This window comes from Odontesthes bonariensis, chromosome 14 (assembly GCF_027942865.1).
Source record: "Odontesthes bonariensis isolate fOdoBon6 chromosome 14, fOdoBon6.hap1, whole genome shotgun sequence".
Lineage (NCBI taxonomy): Eukaryota > Metazoa > Chordata > Actinopteri > Atheriniformes > Atherinopsidae > Odontesthes > Odontesthes bonariensis.
Window position 1 is genome coordinate 10,161,472 of NC_134519.1, and position 23,769 is coordinate 10,185,240.

The 23,769-nt window shown below is 40.9% G+C and overlaps 1 protein-coding gene across 10 annotated transcripts in view; it reads right to left on the reverse strand.

Annotated features, from left to right (window-relative positions):
• Nucleotides 1-13,010, reverse strand: part of svilb (supervillin b) — a 46,925-nt gene extending 33,915 nt beyond the window's left edge. For 4 of the 10 annotated variants that reach the window (XM_075482783.1, XM_075482785.1, XM_075482780.1 and 1 more), the window contains exons 1-7: nt 10,224-10,466; nt 7,708-7,771; nt 6,465-6,556; nt 6,314-6,371; nt 5,992-6,140; nt 3,472-4,336; nt 1,688-1,771 (exon numbers count right to left, since the gene is read on the reverse strand). In XM_075482783.1, the coding sequence (XP_075338898.1) occupies nt 1,688-1,771; nt 3,472-4,336; nt 5,992-6,140; nt 6,314-6,371; nt 6,465-6,556; nt 7,708-7,771; nt 10,224-10,284 (1,373 nt within the window). In that variant the 5' untranslated portion in view covers nt 10,285-10,466. Of the gene's footprint in view, nt 1-1,687; nt 1,772-3,471; nt 4,337-5,991; nt 6,141-6,313; nt 6,372-6,464; nt 6,557-7,707; nt 7,772-10,223; nt 10,467-12,934 lie in introns of those variants that run through there. The other 6 variants (XM_075482787.1, XM_075482786.1, XM_075482788.1 and 3 more) reach the window with 5 other exon arrangements.
• Between the last annotated feature and the right edge of the window lie 10,759 nt (nt 13,011-23,769).

Below are 23,769 nucleotides of genomic sequence, written 5' to 3' on the forward strand. Positions count from 1 at the left end.
AAGACTCGGATATTATTTCATAGTGATTAACAGACAAGAATCTAAGGAGGGGGCCACGTGAGTGTTGCCTTCCTGACAAGTGCTGAATCAGTCTGCGACTGACTGATTCGAGGGTCTGGAGCTGAGTAATGTTGTCACCCTGTCATCTCCACTTCATTTACACCTCTCAGTTACCCATGAAACAGGACACACGGAGCAGCACTACTTTAACGAGAATATATTTACAAGCGATGGTCTTGAGCTGGTGAAAAGTGATCAGTTTCACAGAGTTCTGGATATGTTTGCATGAGCCAGGTCAATGACCTTTGTTTTTTAATAATGTGCTCAGATGCACATTGTTTCTGAGGGAATCTGAGGGAATAGCATATGATGCTATTTTGATGTTTTAGTTTTCTTTGGTGTTAAAGTTAAATAACTCCTCACCAGTTCATTTTGTCCGTTAGAAGACCCTGCTCTTCAAACATCTTATTTGTACTCCCATTCTTTAAATATATTTAACTGGATGGATATTTCCACCCCATAATTCAATCAATCAAAGTAACACTCCTTTTTTTTTCATAGAGTCGTACTAACTGGGGTTCATTTGAATAAATATAAAAACAACAGGGTGAGAATCTTTCACTTTTGTGGGTTTTACTTTACTTTTTTAAATTAAGAACCCTTGAAAATGAGGTAATACAGTATTTTACTTCACATCCTATTATTTCAATATAATGAGGAAGTTAATGAGCTTTTTGAATATGTTCACTACTGCAGACCCACATCACAGCTTGGTTTAAGTGTGCCTGGATTCTTGTTGAGTGGGATTCTGTTTTCTAATTTCTCCTACCATCTTTTCCACTATTCCACTGGATCCAAAGAGTGAGCAGCTGTCCCCCATTCAGTCATTTTTGACCATTTAGCTGACAAATCAGAGTAGACGGAGACAAATCCCAATTCCTCCCCTTGGCCCTATCATTATTACCAACCCTTCTCTTCTGCAGAGGTATTGTGTCCTTTTTTTAGGAGGGGGTTGGGAGCAGAAGAGTGGTGGTTATCTAGTCATCTTAATGGGCCCCAAATGCCCCCCAAAGCCCATGTGGAAGTGCTTGATGACCACCACTTCTTCATCTCAAAAGGACATAGGATAATATACTCCTGAAAAATGGAGGGATTCGGCCAATGAGAGGAATTGGGATTGGGCTGTTTCAGGTGGGATTGGGATGTACAGTAAAAGCAATTAATTTGTTATAAACATACAATATAAGCCCACCATCGTACCCCCAAAGTAACATTTTTAATCTGTAAATGAGAATAATTTAGGCTCTTTAAGATTTTGCCTTGAAAGAGCATTCATTGAGGAAAAAGTGTTATGGAATTTTAATATATAAAAAAGTTTTAATGGAAAAATTAGTTATAAAAGAAAGTTCACAAGTTATTATGAGATGTCTGAAACACCACACAGATGTTAAGAGGGCCACTAAGACCACCACTAAATGGAATTCATTAAATGGTTATACAATACATTTATTGGAGAGAGTTAGCTTCTGGTCCACCGGCAACATGTGTCTAAAAAGTGTGGCTTTGTTTTCGCATCACGCCTTTTTAAAAAAGTTCTCTCTTCTGTGAGAGTTGCCAGTTAAAAACACATGTCTCCTGTGGACGACGGGTGGGTCTTCACACTGATGGTATCGCAGATGGACAGTACCTGGAGGGCCAGCAGAAGATTGCCTGACTGTCACTCTCTGAGTCTGTGTTGAGAGACCAGTCGCTCTTTGACAGGGATGCCAGGCTACAGGATAACGTTGTGACAGTGTCAGATCCCAACGGACACTTGTGACCATTATTGAATGACAAAGCTGTGCTAATTATCCAGCCTGTTTTCAAATATCACAACTATTCTCAGGTCTGGATGATTATGTTGTACAGGCTAAGGAACATGTTGATATGTTGATATGTTACGTGAACATAACTTCCTAAGCATGAGCAGCATTATTTATAGGTTTTAGATCACAGTACAGAATGACACATGTCGTGTCATCAACAAGTCATCAACTCCTGTTCCTCTTTGCTTACTTCACCTGAGAACTATTCTAATTATCATTCCTTTTGTGGTGGCATCTTATAATGGACAGTGACAAGCTCTAAACTGATTAACTCAGCTACTTTTAAATCAGTTTGATCTCTTGGGGGGTGAGACGGGAAATCATACCCACTCCAAAACGCAACCCTGCAATCTTCCCTCTCACCCTTCAACCTTTCAATCATGAGCTCCCCAGAACAGCTTTCAATGTGAAACTGGAGCAGGATGAGCATGACAGAGCTGGACCCAAAGCCTAGAAAGATCTCAGTGCTGGCAGGGTGGAAGAAGCAGAAGGACGCTCACCTCAGAGGCCAGCCAAAGCTAAAGTAAAGCTAAAATATATATAGTATCCCTGTTCTCCTTTCTGATTTTTCCTTATTTGGATTTCTGCATGTATGAAATCCTGTTCTGAAGTAAGAGTTAAAGGATAAGACTGTTTTTTTTACATTGGGCCCTTGATTTCACATTATAACATGATGTTCTACTCACCCCTGCTTGTTGTTGGTCATTTGGAGCTGTTCCGAAGATATTCGAGAGGCGTCTGGCTGCTCTCTTGAGATATTCGGCCATGAAACGATTTCCTATGGGCAAGTTTATACAGGCAAAAACTATGCTGTTTATAATTTATTAATTACTCTACATTAGCACTGATAACGTGGAGGTGCGGCGCTTACTTAAAAAAATCTGGGTTACTGTAATTTTGAATTTTTGTCGTAAAGTGGGTGTTACTGACGTCCTCGTGCTACTGCCACAGACAGCCCACAGACCTGCTGCCTATTTATTCATTCGGCTAAAATTCAAAATTAGTAACCCAGATTTTTTTAAGTAAGCGACGCACCTCCACGTTATCAGTGCTAATGTAGAGTAATTAATAAATTATAAACAGCATAGTTTGTGCCTGTATAAGCTTGCCCATAGGAAACCGTTTCATGGCCGAATATCTCAAGAGAGCAGCCGGACGCCTCGCGAATATCTTCGGAACAGCTCCAAATGACCAACAACAAGCAGGGGTGAGTAGAACATCATGTTATAATGTGAAATCAAGGGCCCAATGTCAAAAAAACGGTCTTATCCTTTAATCGAGTTTCAAACTTTATGACACGTATCCAAATTTTTTGACTCTTCTGAAAAACGCTCTTTGACTTAATGCAGTCAAGAATTACATCTTTGAAATTACCGACTTACTGACAATGGGAAGTACAGAAAGTTTTATTATATGTTATTAAGAAGTAAAAGAACAAAGTTTTTTGTCCATTATTTCATAACTCTGACAAGAAATAAGTGTGAGGACAGTTCAGATTTCAAAACAAACTGAAGGAACAAACTAAGTGCATAGTGTCACCATCATAAGCTGTCGTTGAAGAAATGTAATAAGACGTTGTGTATCTTATAAGGTTTGATAGACTTACCCCTGCCTGTTGAGGATGCTCTGGGCCTGCTGCTCTATAAATAAATCTCCAGGTGAGATGCCGTAGCGAGTGGAGGGCAGGGATGCCCGGCGGGCAGTGCGAGGAGAGCTTGGCACCGCAGCAATACTGTAGTCCCTGCTGGAGGCGGGGCTTTGCTCCAGGTGGGCGGAGCCTTGGTGGATGTGCTGCTGTGGCTGAGGCTGATGCTGAGGCTGATGCTGAGGCTGATGCTGAGGCTGAGGCTGATGCTGCTTCTGCGTCCTGGCTCTAGAAGCTGCTGAGCGTTCTTGAGCTCCACCCCGCCGATAGTTCTCCATATTCATCGCTCTCTCACGCTCCAAAAATCGGCTTGGTCTTTCTTGATTTGGGGGCGGGGCTTGGTTTGAGTGGGCAGGGCTTACTGTGTCAGCAGGTGCAGAATCTGGGTGTGTCCTCATGTAAACCCTGCCTACTCCAGATCTGTATGGCACCCTGGGCTCCTCTCTTTGTGTCTCCACCTCTGATCTGTCCCTGTCTCGCCTGGCAGTGGTTTGTCGCTCAGTGGTGTCTGGGTCACGCCTGGAACGGTAGCGTGGCGTGTAATCAATGTCGGCCTCCTGATCCAGGAGGATGCCGTAACGTTCTGACAGTTGACGGCGGCGCTCAGCTTTGTAACGAGCAATGCGTTCAGCCTTGGAGCTGAGGCTAGTGGAGTCTGTGGGGCCAGATGTGGATGTGGAGGAGGTGGACAACGTGACTGGGTCAACATACACCACAACTGGGTCTGGGCGGCCACTGCCAACACCAACTTTGACCTGAGATGATCTGTCTGGAGATGACACCTTCTTCTGTGGCGCCTCCAGCTCCTCTCGGCCATAGCGCCTCACTGTGGAAAACAGTGAAAATCCCTCATTACTTATCAGCAACATTCCTGTTGAAGAACAAGGGTTCTAAGGTTTCACATATCAGGGCATAATGAAACAACATCCAGACTATATCAGGTCTTAAAATGAGGTAAACACAACTTTAGATGAGCAGCAACACATGACATATTACATTTGGACATTATTCATTGAACAAAAATTAAACCAAAATCCTGATGAAGTCTGGTCAATACTAAGTACACCCTTATTTCTACCATAGGAGCTACAGAAAGTAGCAGCCATTTGCTGCTGATCAAATGCACTTGAAAAGCAAAAGTTTGGTCGTGTTTGCAGGTCTGCAGCATTCAGGTGTGTGTTAACACGATGCCAAGGAGGATAGACATTAGTAATGATCTTAGAGAAGCAATTGTTGCTGCCCATCAATCCGGGAAGGGTTATAAGGCCATATTCCAAAGTATTTGGAGTCCATCATTCTACAGAGAGAAAGATTATTCACAAGTGGAAAACATTCAGGACAGCTGTCAATCTCGCCAGGAGTGGACGTCCCAGCAAGGTCACCCCAAGGTCAGACCGTGCAACGCTTAGAGAAAATGCAAAAACCCAGGAGCTACAGCTCAGACTCTGCAGGCCTCAGTTAGCATGTTAAAGGTTAAAGTTCATGACAGCACAGTTACAAAAAGACTGAACAGGTATGGCTTGTTTGGAAGGGTTGCAGCAGAAAGCCTCTTCTCTCTAAAAAGAACATGGCAGCACAGCTTAGGTTTGCAAAGTTGCATCTGAACAAACCACAAGACTTCTGGAACAATGTCCTTTGGACAGACCAGACCAAAGTGGAGATGATTGGTCGTAACGCAAAAAAACAAAACAAGCGCAGCATATCAGCACAAACACCTCAAACCAACTGTCAAGCAAGGTGGTGGAGGGCTGATGATTTGCAAAATTGTTTGCAAAAGTCCTCAACAACAATGTGAGACAGTGATAATACAGGAAATTATTACTTCAAAAATAAGTTCAAGCACACAATGCTTCTGCATTTTAGTTGCGGCTTAGTTTTTATTCGATAAATATCACAGGGTCTGATGTGTTATGTGTTGTTCTATAACATATTAAGCTCCTGATTTATCCTGTGTCCTGTTGCATAAAGCCTAAAATATGTTAAAGGCTGTACTTTTCACATGACTGCACGCCTGCTCTTGTCACATAAGTGTAAAAAACAGTTTCTTACTGTGGTTAAGACAGCTGTTGTTAAGTGAGCTGCTGAACCGTTGTTGCTGTTTTATATGACAACGACAGTAAAGTCAAAGTCCAAGTCAGCATTATGCCCTGGACAATTATTTATTTCACAAAAGGTAAGATATATTTAACCAAAAGAACACAGCAAAGTCCTAGAATAATAAAAAACATACTGTGGTAATATTCTGACAAACTTAACACGTCACTGGGATTCACTTTACAGAATTCCATCAATGCAAACAATAAGTACAGCTTCAGTGGTATAAAAAGTATTCAATGACAATAATATCTGTATAAATACTGAATGACAAACGTGTTAACAGCCTCTCTTGGTGTAAATTACATATCTATATAGTGTTAATCCAAGTCCAAGTCCATGACAGGCAGCGTAAAAGACCTTTTCAGTGCATCGTGCCATGCTTACCCATCACACGAGGCTCACATGGGTCTGAGGCACGGGTGTACCGTGGTGGATCCTCCTCCAGCATCCTGTTGGCTACCAAACCACCAGGCACCAGGGCGGGTGGTGCTTCCGTTTCAATCCCGTCCAGGCGCCGGGCTATTCTCTCTTTCCTATTGGAGACAAAAAATGGAGCATTGGATTCAATTTAGTTTTATTCATATGGCACCAAATCACAACAAAGATCATCTCAAGGCACTTCAAAGATTCAGTCCAAGTCCTCAAGTCAGCTGAGCAAGGGCATGGAAACAGTTTGATGTGTTTAAATAGAAATAAGAAAGTTTACCTGTTCATCCCCTGATCGTTGGAGACCGCTCCCTCAAAGTATTTCTTCAGTTCTGACACTGAAAGTATGAACAGAATTTTAAACTTTCAAACTCATAAACATGCTGAAAGAAACAAAATAAGTTGTTTTATTCTGTGTTTAGGTAACACACCCTTGGGAAGGACGGCCAGAAGCGTGGCATCTGTATCCGAAACACTCTTGACCAAGGTGGTCTTGTCTTTTAAGGAGAAGTCACTCTGAAAACTTAAATGGGAAAACAAAATCACAAAATCGAAATGAATACATCCTATTCGGGCTGATAGCATTCTTTAACTATAGAGGACAGGAAATGTATAATCTGACTTTCATTTAGATAGTCAACATTTTCCTCTCTTGGCCTTCAACGCAACATTTGCCTTAACTGACTTGTCTTAAAGAGGTGAAGGCAGGTAAAGGTGGAACTCTGTTGGTGTCATTGCTATCAGGCTCCGACTTAAGAATTAGGTCATCAAATCCTGTCGCTCCTCTGGGTTTGAAAGTAGCTATCAAGGTTTTCTTCCAATGTGTCTGCCTGGCAGCATCAACAGGTCTTTAAAACCTGAATGAATTAAGTCACTCCTCTTTTCTTTTTGACAGTTCCCCAAATTATCAAACTAATTTTTCAACAGGAGCATTAGTTTTGAATTTACATGTCAAAATCCCCTCCCCCCCACCATGTCTTTATTTTCCATATCAGTTTTGTGCATGTACATCAACCTCTGAGGGGATGTTACTGTACGATGAAGTGCAACCTTCACTGTCAGGTAAAGCTAATTCTAATATACGGGGCTGGGTGGTTATGACTCGCTGTATCCGGTATAATTTCCTCTTCAGAATATATATATAATAAATAAAGTTTATTCATTGTTAATGTTAGCGATCTAACCTCTATTTTTAGGGCTGAAAACTTTTTATTTCTTCCGCCAATTTCTACAGGAGTGAAGATCATTTCCTAACAATGCTGCAGCTCTAATGCTGTTGTGTAAAACATCTCGAGGAAGCAACGTAAACTAATGCAAAAAAAGGGGCCTTGGTGTACAGCAGTCCTAAAGGAGGTATTATGGCTCTAATGCCGTGTGAACAAAAAGTGTCTTAACATAAGCTGTTCCAGACATCTCCAGCTTTTTGCTAAGCATGATAAGCTAAAGCAGTCTGGTAAATCTATGTGCTTACATATGAGTCTTTTGATTGGAGGAAAATGTATATGCACAATGTCTTTTTAGTGGCTTAGCATTGTGTGTGGTGCCTCCTAAGATATGAATTCATTACTCAATTTGCTAAAAGAACAATGGGAGTTTTTTAGAATCTCTACCACGCCTCTAATGTCCGAGTCTAGTGATTTCAAATGTAAGAAAAGAAACCTTTTATGTACTCACCTTAAGGCGTCTGTTGGCAGTGAGGTTGAGTTGCAAAGTCTGGTGGGAGCTTTAGATCCAAATCCTGAGAAGAGAAAGAAGACTAACTGATACTTTCATGATAAAGAAATCCACACTACCCCTGTCAGCTTAGCAGTAACTGTCTCAGAGTTGACTCGTGTTACCATACATTTTCTTTCTTTCATCAACTTAAATTTGTTTATTTTTTCAAAAGTGCATGTGTCATCATAAAGTCTGTTGTCTCATGTCACATCAAGTAATCCTACTGTTTATGTTAAAGGCATATTAAGGAGAACAAACAACACATAGATTTATACAAATGCAATCTTCTCAATCATGTCATTTGACCTCCTGTGGTGGTGCATTTCTCTACAGAGACACCTCCCTCTGCTTGTAAAGCCTTGTTCAAATTATATTGCGTTGTGTTTGGGACACTGTTGGGCAGCAGCCTTTGGACAGAGGGTACATGAACACTGGATCGTAACAGCAGTTGGGTGTGTGGACTTCAGTTTGAATCACTGTCTCTTTACTGTTTTCTGTGTCCGTGCTAGCAGAATCAGGCTATCCTGGCAGAACGGGAACTTTTACATACAATCTTTTGATGCAGCATTTTCCCAAGAGTATCTATGGAGGTCTGCAGGTGCTTCTGCTTTAGATCTCAACCACTGACTGCAGAAACAATTTATAAATAAATTGCTATTAATTGTCCGCAGTCTGTCTTAATCTTTTTGAACAACGCTGCCACTCTTGTTGCATCTGCAAAACGTAAAGAGTTAGTTTTAAATAGTATCTGCTAGTATTTTCATGTCTGCTGCACAATAACATCTCGAGAGACATTAAACAGCAAAAGAGCAACACGTGCCTTTCTTTCCTCTTAATACAGTGTTGTTTGGCTGGACATAAAGTCAAACATCTGTCTGGGTTTTGTACATAAAATACCAACTAAAACTATCCAAGCAAAACCAGCAAAGTCTTACGGTGCTCGACAGTCCTTTGAAGCCAAACAAAACTGTCGCACAACACTTAAATCTATTTTACAAATTGTAGATAATATTGATCCTTTGACAAGCACAGCAATCTTTTAATTTTTCATGAATCATACCCCTCGTAAAAAGTATTCGGAAGGCAAATACAAAATAAAGTTGCTTTTAAAATTTGCAAAACAAGCGAAAACATTATTCTCATAAAATTTCCAAGGTAAAAACTTATTCAAGCAAACGAGAAATTACAAACCTCACTTTTGGAAAAAAAAAAAGCTGACCCTCTTATTCACACAGCAACAGCAGCCTGTTGTAAAACCGTATCCCAGCATAGGGGACAGATCATGTTACTGCACCAGACACCTCCAGAACACCTCTAACTTATTTGATCTCCACCGACTGTGGTAATGCGCTGCAACTTTCTGCGGTAAAGAGATGGCCAAAATCGCAATGAGCATGAAGTATCAAGGGCTTTTGACTTTTGAAGACAGCTTCATTAAACTTGAGGACATGCTTTGACCTTACACAGAGAAACAAGTCTAAGAAAGGCATCAGAGGTGCAGAAATCTGGACTGGACTTGGTTATATGACAGCAACACGAATTGTTTTCTACATCCTGTGCTTTACTGTCAATAAAAACCCCAATCTTAGATTCATAAATGGCAGAGGCAACTTTGGCACACTATTTTCAATCATGCCATAAACAAATGCCCAAACTTTTTTTTGCACTATTTCCTCCAAAATCCACCAACATCAGACATCATAAATGCCTGTTATGATCCTGTGAAGGTGTGCATGCTTGTGTCTGTCTGTGACTACAAAAACTTCCTCTGGTGGAAAGCCCCTTGTACAGATGTCAGTTCAGCTCTCCTTGGAGACGCCTGCAGGTTGTCAACAAAACAAGCAGCGCAAGGCTCAAGGCTGACAGTGCCAGATAGCAGCTTAGGCTGCTGACGGTCCAAAAGTCAGCGTGGTGAGGAGAAGGATTTTCTATAAATATTCAGAGGCAAAATAGACTCTCTGAGCGCACTGGGACTTTGCTTTCAACACAATTTGTGTGGAACATGAACAGGTCAAATTCAGTGAGACACCTTGTGATGTTTGTAAAGGGCATTTGATGATGAGTGTGATTACAAAGGAAGGTCAAATGCAAAAAGACATGACAGACACATACCACAGACAGCATTCATTTGTTTAGAATAAAGCACTATATGACTCAAGTTTAGCCACACTATTCATTCACTGACAGCAGCCTGTATGCAACATTCATATCTGTAATAATGGCATATGAGTAGCTCTCACACACTTCATTGCTCCTCATTTCATCCAATCTGACCAAACAAATGCAAAATAAGGAGTCAAACCTCGCTACATAACCCTGAATCTATCGGTCTTTAATGATAATTTCCCTCCACTAGGAGCAAAACTGCTTCGAAACAAGTTTTCCAAGCCCATCTTTACAGTTAAGGGTATTCAAGAGGGTAAATAAAAATCATCCGAAAGCCAGACCAATCTCTCCGCTTCCACAGGCCTTACCTTGCCTACTGGGCTGCACATGGTTCACATGGAAACTAGAGATCCATGGGTTTCGAAACATATTTAAGAAGGAGAACGGGAAGGATGGCCTGCTGCTGGACTCCCGTATGGTCACGGTGGTGGTGATGGCAGTCAACAGCAGCAGCAGTAATAGCGGTGGAGATGAAGACAGCTACCGGCAAGCAGACAAGCAGGGATGGAGGTGGTGACACAACCCCACCCACACACACACACACACACACAGCTACAGTAGAATGACTACCACAAAGCAAGCTACAACCCACACATACTGGCAGTCATACCAGTATGTGTGTGTTGGTGTGTATGTCAGTTATGTGTGCACCTATGAGAGCTGAGAGAGAGAGAGACAGCACAGCAGGGTGCTAAAGCAGCTCAGAGGCCTAATCAGATTACAGGCAGAAATTAGCCTTGATGATAAAAACTCTGGAACAGGATTGGAGGAGGGTGCCAACAGGGCTGCAGGGGGTGGTATGGGGTCCAGAGCTACTGGAAGTCAGATGGTTGGATAGTACACGCAGACATCAGGCCTACGTCAGCCAAGATGGCCAGGTGCTATCAAATTCCCTAAAACTAAAGCCACATGTTGCTCCAATATTATCAACGTGATCGAGGAGTCATTGACAGTAAAATCTTCCATTGACATGTCAGGGCATCTGGAGTCTACAACATTATCAAATTAAGTGTATCACCTAGTTTGTATCAGTTGTTTTTGTAAGTTTTTTTACTGTCAATGCTCATGGTTCCCACACATATTCTCCCTGTCCTGTAGTTTCTAACCACCGTCCTCTGTGTTCTCCTCTATAACATTCCTGGATAAAAACAAATGATTCAACAGCGTTCCAACTCTGCCTGTGAGAAAAGTCGGCCTAAAGTTAGAAGCACAGATATACATTGGGTGCAGACATATCTATGAAATAACACAAAAGCCACTTGTGTAAGTCATCACATCATCATATCAGTAAGACTCGGATAAGATTAGGAGACAGAGCAGCCTAAAGCTCCAAGAGGCTCGCCTACCTACTTCCACCCAAATAATCTAAATACAAGCTTTGAGAGAGGATGTGCTGTCCCATTTACTTATATTCCAAAATACTTTTGAATATTGTATGTATTTTGTATACTTCTTTTTGTAACTTTGTATATCTCTTCACATATAGTATATATATACATATATATTTTTGTGCATATTGAACACATATAAAAAATGTGTTTGTGTTCCTAAAAATTGTATATTTGGAGGTTTTATGCACACACACACAAAAAAAACATGGTCTTAAAATGGTCCACTGTTTTTTCTCATTCTGTGAATAGGGATCTATTGATGTGCTTATCAGCTCAACCCATATGTTCGCACACCGGCAGCTGACACCAGTCTTCCCTATTTCCCTTTACTCTGTTTCTCTTCTAATATCTTTACTACTTTTACCCTGTGTCTTGTATCGGAGTAAATCATCCATAAATGTTTGAATGAGAGGACTTGTCTTGGGACTTGTCTCGAAATTATACATAAAGACGTGCGCAAGTGGGAGTATCGGACTGGTAGCACATTCCCTTCCTATGGCTTTCAACAGTATTACAAAGGTGCTGTTCACCAGCTAAGCGCTACGTCAAGCAAGCTCCTAGCTCAGGCAGCGAGCAGACCGATCTTTAGTCTACCAGCCAGCTAGCTCATGAGTGAGATGAGAACTCCAGCTTGTTTTGTTGCTAGCAAGGCCAGCTCAAGAGTTCCTGGCTGAGTTCTCAGCTTGGAGGTCCCAGGTCATTTGGCCATTTGCTTAGCTTACTCACAAGTTTCTGGCCAAGCCCTCGGGTTAGCTAACTCAGCGTGCTCTGGGCTAATGTGGCTCTGGAGAGGTGCTACTGTCTTTTCCGCCTAGTTTGTGCCAAGTTCACCTCATAGCTCGCTAGCCTCTTATTCCATCGGTTCCTCAGGGCACATGCAAAGCCTGAAAATAGTCTCTAAAAAACATTTGACCTTGTAATACATAAAAAACAGACATGTGAATGAGGTTGAAAGCTTGAATTTAACACAAACATGCAGGACTGAAAACAAACTAGCCGTCTGTTGTATGAAAGTCAGTCCACCAAACCCTCCTCAGCCCTTTATAAATGTTTTTGTCATGTTAATATTATTATCTGTACCGTAATCATGACAGTTATTATGTCATCATGTAATCACAAGTCAACATGTAATCACAAGCAAGACAAAAACAACTTTGCAGTAGAGAAACTCATCAGGAAGGCATTTTAATTCAGGAATTGTTGACTCTTTATTATAAAAATATAATGTTTTGGTGTGTAGACCAAAGTAATACACATTTTGTTGTGACTCTGAACATCCAGAATTTCTCTTTGATGAACAAGTGGCTCCATTGTTTCCTCAGAGGACAGACATCTCATTCTTTTCGTTTGCTGTACCCACCTAGTCCTGGTTGTGGGTTCTGGGCCGATGCAGCCTGACACTGCATCAGAGGCAGGCCACAGCCTGTGCAGCGAGCCAGTCAATCACAGGGCTCACACACAGAGACAAACAATCATGCACACTCACATTCATGCCATTTAGAATCACCAGTTAAATAAGCAATTATGTCTTTGGACTGGAATGAAGCTGGACCACCTGGAGAAGCTGTAACAGCACCAAAAAATGCCTGCTGTGCCCACTCAGCGACCACAGGATGTGACAAACTCACCACGGGAAGAACCCAGCCTTTGCTCTGTCTTGGACCTGCTCACTTGTATACTAACTCGCCTCCTCAGGGTGATGATTTTTCTCACCCTTTCACACACTAACCGTGGCCCCCACCTTCCCTCGCCTGTCTCTGCTCCCTGTAGACACCCCTAATAAGGCAACGTGTGTTGTGAGTGGCTGCCTCGGTGAGAGTGCCCCATCGGCTGCCTGGCCGTGTTTACAAGGGGGACGTTCTCCACGCCTGCTCACTGCTCTGCCCTGTCACTGTTCCCACTCCTTTACCCTTTCATTCTCCCATCCTTGCCATCTATCTCACGCTCTCATCCGGCACCTCCTACTCATTCCTGATATCTCCCCCTCATTCCTCACAACTGTCTGTCTCTGCCTTTTCACATTCATTGTGGGGTTTTTTTTCTCATCTGTGTGCTTTCTGTGCCAACTCATCAGCACACTTGAATCCGTCACTCTCTCTCACTTGTAGGTACACATATATTGAACGAGATGTTCACGAGGCTTTTCTTGGAAGTAAACAATCTGGCATGAAACACAACATGAGCCCTCCAAGTGACTAAATTAAGGTGGACTATGGGTGGGAACTTGTGTCATACAGCGTGACTAGCAGACAGCCTTTAGGATCTGATGTGAGAAGTCCTTTGGCTTCAAATTTAATGGCAATTCAATGACAAATTATCTTTCTATTTTGTGGATGGAATTTTGTTGACGGCCTGTTGGTAGTCTTGCATCTTATTTCTTCACATTCTGCAGTGTTCGCTGTTGTTTTTGTGCTTTTCTTCATGTGAAATGTGAACTCTTATTTGAATATCAGTGACTGTGATAACGGGTAAAAAACATGCAGCTCCCCAGCTGTCAGGAGGTTCTCTGCCAAGTGCAGAGTTGTTTTTGAGCTTGACATACCATCAGTAACAGGAAACCATGTACAACAGGACCACTTGCTGTGGCTTTAATTGTGTCTGGATCTGTTTGGCCACGAGAAAAACGTTTCTCAACTTTTTCACTTTGCAGCACAAAATGTATAAACTAGTCACGCAACCTTCAATAAAACTCAACACTTAGGACATCCTGTAAACATCGGAAGGCAAAGTGTCTTAACAAATCCCAGTCTGACTTAACCACAAAGCATTTCGCTGTGAATCAAACGTAATGCTAACTACTCACATCTTTTTTTACTCTATTTGAACAAATAAACCACATAATTTCCTTTAGGTCCCAGAGGACTGTTCCCCAGATAGTGAGAACAAATGTCTTTCTAGACATCTGGTTATCAGAATAGCAAAGTATTTTTTTATTATTATGAATTCAGATGTTAGTTTGCACTTTAAAGAGCAACAGACATTGGGCTCCATGCTGGTCTACCTTTATTTGGAGAAATCTTCTCTGCTTAGTTTGGCTTGCACAGCGCAAGTATTGTTTGCTGACACTTACATACACAAACAAATATAAACACATCCACAGACATGCAGAGGAAGCATGCACACAAACACAAAGGGTCAAATGTGAGTCTGAGGTAGCACAGCTGGGACCTCCATCCTCTTTCCCCTCCTTAAACATTTACTCTGGCATTCCCGTCCTCAGATCCAGATCTGCGTTCCTCTGTGGTGCTGAGCATCAATTCTGCCTGACACTCAGCAATGAAATCTGCCTGCTCTGCTCTTATAAGGAGATCGATGAGCAAAGAGGCCGGTGCTGAGGAGATTGCTCAAGTTCGGCAACTCTTAGACGGAGCCGAAGGAAAAGTAAATAGTCAACGTTAGCTGGAGCAAAGAAGGAGAATGATTTCATGACAGCAACGGTTATTTGAGGATTTGACCGTCCTTTCCTTCAGATAGAGCGCCTAAGAACATGCAATACTATTCAATATTATCAGATATCACATAGATAAATAAAAGATGGCAGTGAAGATATTCATCACAACTCGGATTATAGCTCGTATTATCAATAATGGGAACTGAGCGAAGAAAGCTTGAAAAGAAAAAAACAAAACTGAGCCTTTATTGGCCAGTAAATGTTTCTAAATTTATAAGACAAACTACAAAAATACACCTTAAGTGATTTATCCGAAGCACAATTATAAAACTATACTGGCAGACATATTAAACATATACAGCCGTAATAGTAACAACTATCTATCACATTTCTTTCCAAAACCGCCTCCTAAACATGGCTCTATTGACCAGAAGATCCATTCAGTATTGCCTTATGACTCTTTGCATTTCATGTTAAATACTAAAGACTGCTGCAAGCACTTTACATAATTAACTTACAGTTTTTTGTTTTTTTTTATTGTCTGAAAAGACTAAGAATTTAATTTAGATTGTAAGATTCCAACAATATCTAGAGTTTCAGACCATCTGCGGTACACTGAGGGTGTGCCTGTTACCATAAATGAAAGTGCCAATAAATTCAACAAAAACACACCTGAAATCATTATTGAGTATCTTTGAAGTGGCAAACAACAGAAAGTCGTGCCACACAAAATGCAAATAGTAATCACTAATTCAGGGAGAGGTCAGCATATTAGGTGACCAACAGAATCTTGGGGAAAGTTCACTACCTTCTTATATGCGTTGTGCTAAATGTGTATAAACAGAGGAGACTGTGAACATTTCCCAGAAAGAAGGTGGATGGATGCAGTTCCTCTTTAAAAAGCTGCAGCTGAGTGATAAAAATATGTAAAATGATATAAAGTAAATGGTTCCACAGAGTTGGACCTCTTGGTGAAGTTTCTGTCACTTCATTTTAAAAAAGGCTGTGCTTTAAAGTACAGAAATCTGCGGCACCTTCGCCAATATTGCTGATAAACTCATTGTCCAAAAACCATCTACAACAAAAAGAGCCATGTGAACATTGCCTCGAGTGTAAAAGGGAACTTGTTTTTAAGGGTGAAACGTACCTAAAACTAGAAAGCTGTTTGTTCTGATTTGCTGACCAACAAAGTAAATTAAGAGTGCAACCAAAATAGCAAAGCATGTGCAGCTAGCATGTGTGTGTACACATATATACATATGTTCTAAGTTAACAAAAGCATTAATGAGAGAAGGGTGGACATGAATGCATGAGGCTACAGCAGCTACAGGTCAATCAGTCAGTCAGTCAGTCTGTTTTCGTATATGTAGAGGAACAGAGTTCAGTGGCAGCCTGGGGCCAGCCTGTAAATCTGTCAGTTCATTTTGATGGGAACAGCAGGTGCAGAGCGCCAACCAACAGCCGTGCAGCGTCACACACGCACGCACACAAACACATGTTACAAAAACAAAACTGTGGATAAATTATGCCTGAGTCTGACCAATGTTGGAACAACACACCAGCACAACACATACCCAGCAGATCAGCTGCACACGCATACCACCATACAGCTATAATCTGCTGCTTGGTATGCTAATACCCCCGCGGTTACCTGAGACATGAGCGCAAAGCGAAAAGAGGGAGACTCGGTTAGGACACGACATTCAGTCCTCCGGTGGAGGGAACTTTAACAAGACTCCATCCAAATACTGCTGACTTTAGTCTCTGCTGCAGCGCAGCGGGGAAAGATGTTTTACAACAACGGCCTCTCTCATCTTAAAGAAGAGAGATGGTTGCAGTATTTTAAACTGAAATCCCCCATATACTCTGACCGGTGCAGAAAAAAAAAGCTGTATACACGCTGTTGAGTTGTAAGAAGAAAAAAATCTGTTCAGACAGACAGATCTGCTGCATCAAAAATATGATGACATTTTTTTTTTTTTGTATGGGAATGACACTGATTCTGTTTTTTTGTCTGTGAACCAGGGACTAAAATTAATTTTGGTGACTGCACATACTGCTGAGTTTGGTGTCTTCTAAAAATTAAAAAACTAATTCTACTCATCACATTCTGAACTATCTGCTCGTGTGCTACAGACTGACCTCCTCCTCATATTCTCGCATCATGTCTGAGATGAAACCAGGAAAAAGAGAAAAGTATACTTACAACTTAGAAGGGACTGAGAAAGATACTGTGCAGGTGAAGTCCATTTATCCTGACATGGGAAACTTAGTTCCTTAGTTGGATCAGAGCTGATGCTGAGGAGACAGGAGACAGGAGGTGCCGGAGTGAGCAGGTAAATCCAAACAGAGAATCCTGGGTCATCTACCATGAAGCAGGTCCAACCTCAGCAGCACACAAATATAGCCTGGTGCTTTCCCTCCAGCTCTGCTGCACCGGGCCAAATAAATCAGTCCAGGAACAGCCAAGCAAAGAAAGAGAAGAAGGGAGAGGGAGAGAAAACGAAGGGGAGTGGGCTATGCAGGATAAGGGTGAAGGAAAAGACTGAGGTGAAAAGAGGACAAAGCTGGAAAAAAAACAAAAAACACAAGAGTACTCCTGCAGTTAAAGTCTTCAGACTGTTCCAAAAGTCATGAGAAGTGGTTCATAAGATGTCCATTCTTGTGAACCAGGTTTGGGAAACTGGTCTGATGGCGTTTAGACTGATTGTAAGGGGCGACACCACACTGCTTCCAAAAGGTTTGGGAGCGCGAGCCAAAATCAGTGGTGTAACCTCATCCCACAGCAACCATGTATGGGCTGAAGACAGCGGACCGATAGAGGGGCATCTGCCATAAATAGCCAGGAAGCATTGGGCCTCCTGCAGGAGGGATCGAATCAGCTGTTCAAACTACAATCCAGCAGCACAGTGTAGGTCAGAGGATCCTCCTGTATTACAACACTGCCCTCATACAGCACTGACAAGACTTCATTACAATTGCATCTGCATTAATGTTAGCCAGGTAGCTGATCAATCTGTACAAAGCAACAGTGGAATAATGTTAAATGTCTTTATCATGATTTGTTTTTACTTCTGGGTGATTCCTCATCAAATTTTTCAGCAAAAAAGAGAAAATACAAACAATGTTTGAACCTCAGAAAGCCAGCAAAATGTCTGACTTGTCAAGCATCAAATTGATTGAATAAAACTGTATTTTCTTTCAGTGACAAATCTGACAATATACAAAAATAAAGTTGAATAATTGTGAGGACACTGTCAGCAGCACAGGGTTAAGTGTTAGTGCTGACTCTCTACACTCAATATATCGTTATATCAGCATATCTCAGTTATTAAGCACGAGTATCTTAACTTGCCTATGAATTATGTGGTTGTGTAGAGAAGAACATCCATTCATCCATTTTCTTTACTTGCTTAATCCAACTCACGGTCGCGGCGGGCTGGAGCTTATCTCAGCTGTCATCGAGCGAGAGGCGAGGTACACCCAGTCCATCGCAGGGCCACACAGAGACAAACGAGACAAACAACCTTCCACGCTCACACTCACTCCTAGGGTCAATTTAGAGTCACCAATTAACCTGACATGCGTGTTTTTAGACCGGTGGGAGGAGGCCAGAGTACCTGGCGAGAACAGGTTAAACAACTTGGTGCTTGTTTCTGTTTATGTGTTTGTCTCCATCTTGTGGCGTTACTCTGTAACAACAAGACATGTCCCATGTGTCTTATTTTCAAATGTTACGTTAAATGCACGCATTTGAATAAAAGACAAATACTATACGAGTATAATAATATGATACATATAATAATATTGATAATGAATATAAAATTATTTAGAATAATAATTTTAACCATGGTCAAGAACAATATAAAGTTGTATGCATATTTCATAGCTTTTTGTGGCTCCTCTTTAGTAAGTAATTTATTCTCGTACTTTTTTAAAAGCTTTTCTAAGTTTTCAATTGTAACACAGTGTGTGAAAAACTAAGCACCGCTATGACCCAGTCGCTTGTAGAATCACCTTTTGTATAATAACTTGAAGTAATAGTTTTCATTGTTATCTTGTCCCACTCGTCTTTCCATGTAGCTTCAGCTCATTGAGGTTTGCAGCATTGGTTTCTGCACAGCTCTCTGAAGGTCCCACCACAGCATCTCAGTCAGGCTGAGGTCTGGACTCTGACTGGCCCATTGCAACACCTTGATTCTTTTCTTTTTCAGACATTCTGTTGTAGATCTGCTGCTGTGTTTGGGATCATTGTCCTGTTGATGAGCCAGTTTCAGCCAAGCTTTAGCTTTAGCTTGGCTGAAACTGGACATTGAACAAGGACATTGTTCCAGAAGTCTTGTGGTTTGTTCAGATGCAGCTTTGCAAACCTAAGCTGTGCTGCCATGTTCTTTTTAGAGAGAAGAGGCTTTCTCCTGCAACCCTTCCAAACAAGCCATACTTGTTCAGTCTTTTTCTAACTGTGTTGTCATGAACTTTAACATTTAACATGCTAAATGAGGCCTGCAGAGTCTGAGATGTAGCTCCTGGGTTTTTTGCAGTTTCTATGAGCATTGCACGGTCTGACCTTGGCGTGAACTTGCTGGGATGTCCACTCCTGAGGATAGTTAACATTCCTAAAAAAAAAACCTTAGAATTAAAAAAGTGACTTTTTTTTTTGAACCGGCTGACAGTAACTTTGTTCTATCACAATGTTCCATTCACAAACTCTTGTAGTTTACTTTTGGTGCAGCGTGTATGGTTACATTGTTTGTGTGTAAAACAGTTGGGTATGGAGTCCATATGCTGTGGCTTAAGAGTTGAGGAAACAGAGGACAAGTGTCGCTGCATCATTGATGGAGCTGGTAAACGATAGAGGCAAGCAATCATGACAAGTGTGCAGTGCTGGCAGATATTAAGTTTACTTCCTGAGGACTGACTCGGAAATTGAGGCAGCTGTGATGGAGGGACAGCTGGAGATAAATGGCTATGAGGTCTGCAGAACAGAGGCAGATTGTTTCAGTCTGAGTAGAAAGACGTGAAAACAATAAGGCAGAAAAAAAAACTGTGAACCCTTGTGAATGACTTGGATTGCACTGTTTTTTAGTCACGAAATGTTATCAGGTCTTAATCTAAGTCACAAGTACAGATGAATACAATGTGCTTAAGCTAATAACACAGAAATAATCATGGCCATGTATGTATTGCACATATACAACCATTTAACATTCCTAGCGCTGGTGGAGAATGTCAATTAAAAAAAGCTCAAACAAGAGTTTTTCTGGCTCTGGATCAACATCCAGGTGGTTTTGGACTGCTAGTTGTCAGCTTGTCAGTAAAAAACAGAATGCTTGCAATGGATGAAAATACACTGGGTTCACCAGGTTTAAGTTTGAATGATATTTTCTTTATTGATGTTCTTTGTTTGGGTCTGATTTGCCTCTATCTTGTTTTTGTAACGGTCCAACTACATTAGCCCACTTCCACTGAGCCTCAATAAAATTCAATGTCCCTCTCACCTCCCCAGTGGCAGTAAGAGATCCCAAAATCACGATTCTGCATCCGTGTTGTAAGATTAGTGGAGCGAGTGCAGATCTCATGGAAACGGTCTCATAGAAACAGTCTAATTTGCAGATGGAAAAAGCAACACTAATGCTGCTAATTACCTTGAAGCAGCAGTCAAAAAAAAATATGTAGAAACGGAGTCCTACCACAGGTAGAGCTGCTCAACAATCTTTTTTGATTTGCGTTGGAAGGATGGAAAACATGTATTTTAAGTTAAAAGACAAAGAACACTTTAAAAGATGGCAGTTTTGTCTTATCAACCGTTACAAGTGGCCAAGTTTGCGGTCAGTGTTACCAATAAAAAGGCCGTTTTCACTTCAGCATGCATTCAATGACTCACTTGCTAAAGGTAGATTTTAAGAACGGTGTGCTGAGTTATTTTTAGCGACAACCCACGTTAAAATATTTTGAGGAACATTTCTTTATATCAGTCCATAACTAGTAGTTATTTTGATGTGTGTTAGCTTAACAAGTTCATTAGCATGACAATTACCAAGTCTGGAGCTCAGACTCAATCAGCTTTGTCAATATAGGTAAGCTTTCGCCAACTTAAAGTCCAATGATATTTGGAAGCTGACGTATTTTTTTTATTTTAGGCCTAAACACTTAGAAGTGCTTCAAGGTGATGGCACTTGCACTGAAAATTGGAAGCAGGAGAAGGAGAAGGAGAGACTCCAGTGTAATTAGATAATTAGCCTGTTAGATAACTGTTTCATAAACAGGTTTTTATCGATTCCTTTGCTGCTTTCAGCAGTTGAACGGTGTGGACTTGATTCCATGTGAGGCTGCTACATTTGGAAGATTTTACTTTGAAGCCACTAAATGTGATCAAAAGAGCTGTCAATGCATGGGTCTCTAATCTTTCTTGATAATTTGACCAATAAAAGACCCTTCCTCAAATCTGGATGTCAATACCCTCAAATGAAAGCTTACATTCTGTGCCTTTGGCCCATATTTATTTCATGGTATAGTATAATTTGATATTGTTAGGGCAAACAGCTAAACAACTGAATTCATTTTTGTTTATTTCCAGGTCTAACTGTATGTTATCGAGCTCCACTCCACATGTTGTTATTCATTAATGTAGTCATTGCCTTTACAGAGACACAATTTATCTGCATGTACATTATGCAACCCATATCCCTTTGCATGTACACTCTCCTCCGTCTCAGCCCACCCTCTGTATCAGGCGCTCGCCAAAGTGTTGACGAGCAGTAGTGACAGAACAGCTTACCTACTGAATAAGAATCATTAAAGGATCCCATAGGAGAGGCTTCTAATCCGACGTCTTCCTCTGCTTGTAGAAAAATATGGCATACAGAGGAATTTGGATGGATGCTCTCCAAACCTCAGAGAGCATGCTGGGAGGTTTTTACAAGGTTCAGCACAAGTATTGTCTTTGCCAACGCTTTGATCCAGCAAGTGGAGCTCAGTGTGACAGTCTGGCAGGGTAATTGGGCTGAAATTGCCAGTACACAAGTGTACATATGTGAAAAGACACACATATTTGTGCGCGTAAGCTCTGTTTCTGTTGCATTAACATCGTCCAAAGAGTAAACGTCACCTCTAAAATAAATCAAGGTCTGTGCTTCGACAGTTATGAGACCTGTTAATTGTTATTTTTTTATCTCATCTTTTATGGTCTTCCTTCATAATTCTGTACATAATAGACTAAGGAAATCCCATAAAAAAGCAGCACATACAGTTATCCACAGCAGAAATGCGTTGATGCATCAAGTGGATGAGGTAGCAATTGATCACAAACACAATTTTCATGCAAAGAGTTTATTTATGAATCAGACTGCAGTATAATACAACAGTAGCACAATCATATGACTATGGATTATGCTTGTATTTATAGATACAAAGATAAAGGCATGTCTTAAAAGAAAAGAAATGAATGAGTTTTCTTTTGATTTACTCTAAAAATAGCTTTTAAATACTTGGCATAGTTTTCTAAATGAAATTATGAAACATAATGTTTTGCCCACTGGTTTTACTATTGGAGTACCAAATGCAAATATACTTTATGAAAAACATTTTTTTTCCTCCTCTCTCTTGCATTTCATGCAAGGAAGAAAAAAAGATGTCCGTGAGTACAAAAAGCACTTAAATCTCATATGAAAATAGAAAATATTACAAGTGTGCATAATTACTTCGAGTTTGCACATAACCTGCAGTACAAAAAGTCAAATTACACTATGTTCAAGTGTACCTGACATGCCAATTATCGGGGGGCGGGGGCGTGTATGTACTGAAATAGCAATTCAAATGTTGTTAGGGGCAGTTTACGCACAAGACCGAGGCGCGGCCTTTCAGTGTTCAAAATGATTGAAGATGAGATGTGTTGGTAATTATGGGCGAGCCAGCTTGTCCTCCCTGTGATGCTGACTATGGGCTTGTCTTCAATCACTTAATCTCATCCTGTACTTTTTTTTTCTTCCAATAATTATCCTTCTAGTATTATCTTAATTTCACAGTTTTTTTGTTTAACGTTCCAGTGATCCAGACAACCAGCACGAAGAGAAAAAAGGATCCACAATGCTACTGTGCTCCTCCAGCCAGAGGAGTTGCAGGAGAGTAAAATGTTTGTAAAAACCTAAGGTATGAAACAGTGCTTAGTACGTTAATATTTGGCATTTTCTGGAGTAAAATGTAATGCACACAGAATAAGGCGACATGAGTGGTCCAAATTTACAAGAAATGTTTTAAATACCGAGAACAGTTCTGAGTTGATAAAATGCTACAGCTGTAAAATGCTACATAACAATTAAGTGACACTCGATGATTGACTAAACAGTGATGGAGTCCTACAGTTATGTTGTAAATATGTTACACCAATGCAACAGTGATGATGTAGAAAAACCGCATAACTGCAAACTTTCTTTTTTAAATCATTATTTAGGTTTTGAACTGAATAATGAAATGTTTCGCTAACATTTATTTATTTATTTTTTCCCCCTTCTGGTTTGCAGATATGTGGCCTGAAATAGCAAACAGCATTGAATCCTGTAGTGCAAGAAGTGTTGGTGACAGCAGAACATTTTACACAAAAAATGAACACGCGCGTGAAATGACAGAAACGGAGAAAGAAAGGAAGGACGGAGAAAAAGGGAACTGAGGAAGGGTGGGAGGAAAGAAAAGAAAAAAATCCAAATTTTATTTTTTTAACGTGTTTTGAGGAACGACAACATAACAATACATGAACTGGAAGACATACAAAGACAAAGATAAGACACAGGTCTTGTTTGACCACCGACATAGGAAATACAGCTTAGATGGGTTGATATCACAAGGAGCGTCCAACACTGACTCTGTTTAGCGTATGGAAAAGCACTATCAAATAGGAAATCATGGCACAATCAGAAAGTTTCCATCCTGTCAGCTCTCGCAGTGGTGAACCCTATCCCTCTCTGAAACCGAATCGTGTGATCAAGGCACACCACAGGGTCACTCCTTCTTATATCGCTCTGATAAATATTAAAGCACTAGAAAATTATGTATATTCTCAATGTGATACTATACACA